This window comes from Cyprinodon variegatus, unplaced genomic scaffold, assembly GCF_000732505.1.
Source record: "Cyprinodon variegatus isolate N-32 unplaced genomic scaffold, C_variegatus-1.0 Scaffold9, whole genome shotgun sequence".
Lineage (NCBI taxonomy): Eukaryota > Metazoa > Chordata > Actinopteri > Cyprinodontiformes > Cyprinodontidae > Cyprinodon > Cyprinodon variegatus.
In genome coordinates this window covers 460,860-469,397 of record NW_015150462.1, presented here as the reverse complement: position 1 = coordinate 469,397, position 8,538 = coordinate 460,860, and the positions used below count along the sequence as shown (strand labels likewise).

General features: G+C 33.4%; 1 protein-coding gene across 7 annotated transcripts in view; it reads left to right on the top strand.

The window, feature by feature from the left end:
* LOC107087272 (potassium voltage-gated channel subfamily H member 7-like) overlaps positions 1 to 8,538 on the top strand; it is a 129,340-nt gene that overhangs the window by 87,823 nt on the left and 32,979 nt on the right. For all 7 annotated transcript variants that reach the window (XM_015378788.1, XM_015378760.1, XM_015378813.1 and 4 more), the window contains one exon: positions 995 to 1,420. In XM_015378788.1, coding sequence (XP_015234274.1) covers positions 995 to 1,420 — 426 coding nt within the window. The remainder of the gene's footprint in view (positions 1 to 994; positions 1,421 to 8,538) is intronic.

The following is an 8,538-nucleotide window of genomic DNA, read 5'->3' as shown; positions in this document are numbered from 1 at the left end:
AAACGGTGCAAATCAGAATACCTGTCATCATAAATGGATAAATAACCCTTTAAGATATACAATTCCTTTACAGAGTAAAACTTTTTATATTGGTTCTATACCCTGAAATAATGAATATACCATCTATTTCAAGTATAAAGATGTTACCAATAAGGGTTATCAGACCACAAACCTACTCTGGATATATAAATTAATGAACATTTGAAATTTTACCAAATGGATACGATAGGAGATTTTCATAATGTGAAAAATTTAATCCAATTTTGATTTTTGATTTTTTTTTTTTGACAGGGAAAGATGGTAATCAATGTTGGTCGACTTCTCTTCATATTAAATCTCTGAATTATAGATATTTTATTCTCTTTTTTTCCCCCACAAATTTAGTTTTTTTTCTACATTCTTTCATTAAAAATCTACATTTAGAACTACCTCTCAGAAAAAAAGTAATTATTTTAATTTAAGCAATTTATTTTAAAGTGACATTGGTTTTATTCCTCTAAAATCTTTTAAAAATGTGACAGCATTCCATGAAGTCTGATTGAGAGCCAATAAGAAGTAAAAATGACCATAATTAAAATGTATATCCTCTTCTTTTAGACTTGTATCCACTCCTGTTCATTGAAAATAATGCAGTACTTATAGAAATCCAATAAAATACATGGAAGGTCATTGTTGTAACTGTTACAGCCTTGCTTTGAATATTTTTAAATACTTAAGGATGAATGATGTATGAAAGGGAAATCATGCTTAGAGTCTGCTACATAAGGTTATCATTCACTTGCCAGATGATGTTAATTTACATAAAAACTGCAAACTTCCTGCCATATTCCTCAATGTTTTTAATCTTTTTATAAAATGTCTTTTTTAAACTAATCTTCGTTTTTGTAATTACCTGTCAATCATTAAAAATGTAATTAAATCCAGTGAAATGTTGGTGAAATTAATCTATTTTAATAACATATTACACTAAATTGATAAATGTGTTTTCCTGCAGGTTCTTTCCCTGGGTGCAGATGTGCTGCCTGAATATAAACTGCAGACTCCACGTATAGACAAATGGACCATCCTCCATTACAGCCCTTTCAAAGCAGTGTGGGACTGGCTCATCCTGCTGTTGGTCATCTACACCGCTATTTTCACTCCGTACTCCGCTGCCTTTCTCCTCAACGACCTGGAGGAGAGGAAAAGGCGGCTCTGCGGCTACTCATGTTCTCCGCTGAACGTGGTCGATCTGATGGTGGACATTATGTTTATAGTTGACATCCTAATAAACTTTCGAACCACTTACGTCAACTCCAACGAGGAAGTAGTCAGCCATCCAGCCAAGATTGCCATCCATTACTTTAAAGGCTGGTTCCTCATAGACATGGTGGCGGCCATCCCATTTGACCTGCTCATCTTTGGCTCAGGATCAGATGAGGTGAGAACAGAGAACGACCTGTCATCATGCTGATTTGGTTTCAGGAGCTGTGTTGCATGTAAGGTTTAGACATCAGGGGTCCGTTTCACAAATCAGTTTTACTGAAAACTCAGTTTTCCAAACCTGAAATCAGGGAAACTTTTTTTTTTCCTTTTCACAAAGAGAGTTTCCTCAACCTCTGTTTTAGTTACCATAGTAACTTTCTCCCCAGAGCTAACGTGGTCTGGAGCAGGTTTTCTTCAGTAAACTCAGTCTCCTCGGGCTCCACTCTACTTAAAGCCAATCACCATTTTTTTTTTTTCCTTATTTACTCTGTTTTCTGCATAGTTTTATGCATTGATGAGATCTTATTAAAGAACAATCTGCATTTTTCCACACAATTAAATATTTTGAACGGGAGACGATTGGCTGTTGACAGAATATGAGTTCTATTTGTTTTTAGTTTGTATAATATGAGCGACATGAGCTTACTGGCACAATCTGAAGCCATTCTATGGGACTAATGAGCGCTAATGATGACCATTTATTGGGATAATAACGTCCAAAGCGGCTGGAAAACAGGCAATTAATATTTACTGTGTGATGAAAGACAATCAAAATGAGGAAGAACCCCATGAGTTAATGAACAGGTCCTATCCTATATTTATATATATATATATATATATATATATATATATATATATATATATATATATATATATATATAAAATCTAAATAAGTTGTCTATTATTTCAAGATTCGATTACTCATGATTAATTGCTTCAGCTCTAATCTAAAGTTTGTACATCTGTAACGGACCACTTTAAAGACTCGATGACGGACTGAAAAACATGATGGTGCTGTAGTCACAAGCACTACTACTCGTGTAAATTTAACAATTTTGATTCAGCTAAAAAATAATAACTAAAGTATTTGTAAGTACACGCTTTATGTCCTTTTCCATAAAATTTACCATTTTCTTTTTCATATTTTCACCCCTGTTTGACAGTTATTCATTGAGAGTTGCGTAACATAAAGAGCTTTATCCCTTATGTCAGTCTGCAGAGTTTTTGTCCCATGTTTCGGGACCTTTTGCTCTGACTATATTCACCTCAGGCCCAAACTGATGACCCAACGCTTCTACTTCTCCTTTATTTATCCTGGTTTATGACGCGTTCGCTGCAGCATTGATGGTCCTGAGCAGTAAATCTTAAATGTTTACCCTCCTAAATCTATCCGACACTCGGCTGTCAAATCTGCTTCCCTCTGATTTTTTTTTTTTTAAGAGTGAGACCGCAGCGCCTTAAGCAAGTCAGTTAAAAGGTCTCTGGCTTCTGCTGATGACTCTGCAGCACAGAAGCTTTCCTTGTCCATGAATGTCTGAGGGAGATAATCAGACTTTCAAAGAGAGCAATTACAGGATGATAAAGTGGAAAAAAACTGCAAAAAGGATGAATGTTTTTTGTTCAGGAAGCATTTAATTTAATTTGCCTCAACAATGGAGAATCATTAGTAATAAATAAATTGTAATCCTGAACCTGACAAAGTTATAGGATTTATTTACAGAACCTGCGCTTTGAGAAAAATGCTTTGCTGATTCAATGGTAATGTTTAGGCAACAAAAGGAACATTAAAGGTATTTTTCATTCTTTTATTTCCTTAAATCATTAGCTTTAGGCCTATTAATATATATAAAAAACATGTCATAAAGTATTTATCATGAGAGATAAAGTGTTATTTAAAAAAATTCAAATTTAAAGAACTAAATATAAATCTACAAAATTATAATTAAAAGAAAAAAAAAACTATCAGGGCTGCAACTAATGATAATGATAATTTGTTAATAGGTTATTCTATTGATGCATTTTTTGAAATAAAATGACAGTTAAATTATTGTTTGGTGATGCAAACATATGTATAATAGGAATAAGGAAATTAGGATTTTTTTTTTCCAGATTAAAGCAAAACGAAACGAATACAAATAATTCAGTTAGGGCAATTTTACAATGAATGTAAACAAGTGAATCTAAAACAAAGTCACTTGTGCATATCTGGATAAAACTTATTCACCGATAAGAAAAGGTTTTACATCTTGAATTTAAAAAGAACAATACACAATTTACAAATTACAATTACAATTTTGATATAATTGTTTATTATGATGAGGGCTCTGGGTGGGGTGCTGTTTAAACTAGAGTCACTTTACTCCAGTTAGTGATTATTAATTTGCAAATCAAAATTAATCTGATTGTTTCAGCCACAAAAACAATACAAGTTCTATTTTTTATTCCAGGTCTAATCCAGCCACTACTATAACTGATTCAGATAACTATTTACCAGATGCTTTGGAGATTTGCCCAAATAAAAAGGAAATAAATTCGTTAATGGTTTATGATTCTCTCAGAAGCCTGAGTTTGTTTGTTTGTTTGGCTTAGTTTTGTGTTTTATAGCCAAAATTTCAAAATGAAGTTAAAAATAACACAAAATTTGATACCAGACATTATACATGATGAAATAGTGCCTGATACCTGTTCTAATGGATTTATATTCAAATTTTTTACACCATGAACAATTAATATTAAAAGTTCAGATTAAATTAAAATCAACTCAATGATTTTTGAATTTCAAATAGGATTCATTTCATACGTATAAAGTAACAAAGGATAAATACTATTTTCATCTACTCAAGTATTTTTATTTTATTTTTTCTGAACATTTCTTATTATATTTGAACACAAATATCTGTACTTGCTTCTCCTTACTTTCTGAAAATCGGCTCATTACTTCTGTACCAATTGATAAAGACATAAAAAAACAAAAACACAAGAAGAATCTGACCAGATGGAGCCCAGTTAAGTTATAAAGACTCTGACATGGATGGAGATGGGGGGGATGGAATCATTGCAAATGATGGAACAGATTGTAATAAAACATTTCCAATTCTTCACCTCTTAATTAGATTTTAAACCTAGATGTTGATTATGTTTCAAAGAATATTTGAAATCAGAGCTATTTGTAACTTTAATGCTGTGAAAACCAGAGCTCTGTAGCTGCTTATGTAGAACTTATATGCAGTTCAATCTATTTATGCAGTCTGAAAGGTCTTTTTAAAACAAAACTGGACAGAGTAAAGTTTATGTTCTCTCACACAGTATGATTTTTGCTAAAAAAAAAATCAAAATTGCAAATATTTTTCACCAATATTACGATTATTTGGGTTTATCTTCGCACTTGTATCAAAACCTCTTAGAAAACTAATTTCAGGGTTTCCGTTTTTTTTATTTTTTTTTGTGACCTTGAAAGCTTCCTTGTCCAGATTCCATTGTTATAGGATGTATTGTATACTTTGCATGCAAAAGTACCCATTTCCACTTACATGCATGGATCTTCTGCAATTCTCTTCTTCCTTATGTGTGGCGGTAAGCCTGCTTTAAGTGTTCCTGCAGCCTCACTGCAGCCAGTGGGAAATGGTGTCTTACTGATGTTAAATGTAATTTCAAATTGAGTGCCTCTGCGATCTAAAACTGAAGTTCTGTTAAAGTGCGATTATATTGCAAAATGCAGTTAATCTCCCAGCCCTACTCTCTACCAACACGGTGAGCAAAACAGGAAAATTAACCTACTTTCTGTACATAAAGCTGTTTCTTAATAGTTTTTATTTTATTGTACACAATTTAAGGTAAAAACTTTAATCTATTTTGTACTTCTATTAAGGAGTCTCTTTTTAACATGAGATTTTCTATTTTATTTTTTCCACCTGTGAAGGTAACATGATAGTGAAGCTCAGGCCCTGGCTGCAGGAATGAGATGTTATATTGATCTGTGAGACATGTTGATTTGATCCAGAAAAAAAAAATCTGCTAAAGTAGATTAAAGTTCACAACAGTGGAAGGCAGACCTGAATACATACGATTCAGCTTTGCTTATTTTGGCTAATTAGCCATTGAAGGTATAGTAGAGGTCACTTACAGCTGGTGGGTCTGACATAGTGGAAAAACTGAAAATCTTCTTTTGGAAAGTAAGCTTGTAAAGGGCGATGCAAACAGCAACTTTTAAACGGAGCGTGCATGAGGAGAAATGGGCTTGTGCACGCTCTCTCAAGCATTTAATGGACGTCCCCTCTTTGGAGTGGGTACAGGGTTGTGCATGTGCATTTTTATTTTAAAAAATGGAGAGGGCGGGTGTTTTTTAAAATTCGTAAAAATCCTCCACTATACTTTTAAGGTTTATTTATGTTTCACCTGTAAAAGAACCCTAAAGTTTTGTCTTGTCTAAGAATAAGATTCATTGACACAAATATGTTGCTCAGCATCTTGCCATACATTTCATTTAGTATTTCAATGCACACAAAATGCATCGTGATTGCAGAAAATGGTTTTTAGTCCTAATTATTTACAATTAGCAACGTGATCCTCCACAGGAGTCTGTTACTAGGGGGCTGGAGTGAGTGAAAGGTGCACAAAAATGAGCAGACATCTGTGCAAAGCCATGGCGTGATGCATGTCATCATCCTACTGCAGGATGATTTGTGGAGTGAAAAAATGTGTTCCCATTACAACTTGTGTTCAACACTCACTGTCAGGATGAAGAGAACGACAAGAGATGTATTTTTAGCTCCTCCAATCATCAGCAGGAACTAAAAATAGCACATCCACAAAGAGCTTCGGGGTTATCTATTTATTTTTCTAGCTTTTCATACAGAAACTTGGACTATTTATAGACATTTAATGCACCTGTGTTGCCTGGAAACAATACCTGAAAACATGTGGCTCTTATTATGTATGACTGGTTTCATTACTAAGGCACGGAAGTATTGTTTGAACCATATGAGAGTTTGACAGTCAGAAACGGGCTTTAATCTGCAGACTGCCTGATGGAAAATACATTTTGTGGTGGTAAATTTACCTACAGGAGGTTGGTAAAATAATCTCTTATTTTCATATCAATGCCATCTCCTGATCAGCTGGCATTATTTTCATACAGAAAGGAACTTGCAGTAAATACAAAAGCAAAAGAAAACCTTTATTTATAGAGCACTTATCAAAAGATGTTTTACAAAGAGCTTAACATGGAAAGCTTATAAACCAAAGATAAATTACAGCAGCAATTAAAGAATCACATAATGAATGCAAATTAAAAATGCATCTAAATAAAAAGCATTTGGACAAGATGTGCAGGTATTTGGAAGGATTTCACATGATCAACTCTGATTGTTCTCTAGTTTAGGAAAAGATTATTCTACAGTCGCACAGAAAGCAGTCAATTCTTAATCTGAATGTGGTAGAAAGGAAAACTTTAATGAAAGGTAGATTGATTAGCATCAGATGATCAATGACGTACGAAGGAGACGGGCTAGTTATTGCTTTATAGACATGATTTGCACTGAATCTTGAATTGAGTTTGCATGCAGTGAAGGTCTGAGACCTGGAGCAATGAGAACATTCCTTGATGCTGAACTGCAGCAGGCTTGGGATGCAAGCAAACAGGGATCAGTAACACATTCTAGCTGTTGAGGAAATAGCAGAGGATGTATTTCGTAGATAACAACAGCAGTTTTTATTAAATTGTTAGTTAATTTGATTGCTTGTTTGATAATACATAAAAATTAAAAAAATTATTTTAAGATGTAAGAATTTTGTACAAGTTGGATGAAGGGAACCATTTACAGGGAGAACAGTATAGTCGGAGTATTGAGCATTCAGTACAACACAAGGTGAAATCAGTATGATTAGTTCTCCGATAAAACTTTTAGTTTGCCAAGTGGAAGATTTGTTTATTTTTTTTGTATTAATTTTTTTTTTTACCAGTAATCAATAATAATAGTTTGATGAAAAAAAAAATGATGTTAACGGATCCAGGAAAAGATTAAATTGCTAAATTTTAATAATTTAAGGAATTAATCGTTGCTACACAGAGAACTGCTGCTCAGAAAGTTTAAAGATAATTAAAAACAAATAATTTTCAATTTATTGATTGGTGTTAAATGGTGTTGCCATCAATGGTGTGGTCTAGAGATTAAACAATAGAGGTCTTTTTAAGGTTGATGGTGATTGTTATCATTATTGACACTATTTAGGCCAAAGTAGCTTTTTCTTTATTTCAGGCGATATAAATGTTATAATGATAGCAAATGTTAAAAATCTTAATTTTAGCTAAACAAAGTCAACAAATCAAATAACAGTGGATAGCAGAGAGAAAGAACAGCTATGAGAAGGCTTTGCATGTTCTCAGCAAGTAATTTCCCTCTGGGATTATTAAAGTATTAAAGTATTTCTGAGTGCAAGGCTGATGATGGAGCTAATGAATTGGCAAATGCGTGCAGGTATCAGCTGATACAAGGAAAAAAGAGGCTAATATCAGCTAAAAATGTTCGCTTATCTGTCTATTTCTACTGTAGTGACATCCTTAAAGAATAGCTTATTTTGTTTAAAGATAGGGTTCTTTTAATATAACGAGCAGTGGTATCTTATCTGTAGATATCCTAACCTTTTTGGTCTCTGTGATTAGAACAGTTTGTTCAGTTGGGTTATTATTCTCCATTAACAGGCTAGTTTAATTTAGCCATTCACATGTCATTATTGTTTTTTTATCTGTATTTTCTTTAAATCAGCACTCAGATGTACCTGAATCTATTTGTTTCAAACAGCTAACTGTTCATGTGGCTGAAGTGGCTGAGAGGAGGGTGCTGTCCAAGCTTACATCTATCGTGGACAACACCTCTAACCCTCTGCACCAGAGTGTAGAAAAGCTGAGCAGCTACTTTAGTGAAAGACTTTTACACCATGTTTGTAAAAAGGAGCGCTACCGCAGTTCATTCATCCCTACTGGCATCAGACTTTCCTATGTGGCACTACAACCGCAATAACTTGTGCAATAACTAATGTGCAATCACTATTTATTACCCTGTGCAATAATCTGTTTATATTTATTACCCTGTGCCATAACCACAAATATAAATACCTATTTAATATCCTGTGCAATAACCTGTTTATATTTAATACCCTGTCCAATAACCATAAATATAAATACCTATTTAATACACTGTGCATTAACCTGTTTATATTTAATACCCTGTGCAATAACCTGTTTATATTTAATACCCTGTGCAATAACCATAAATATAAATACCTATTTAATAC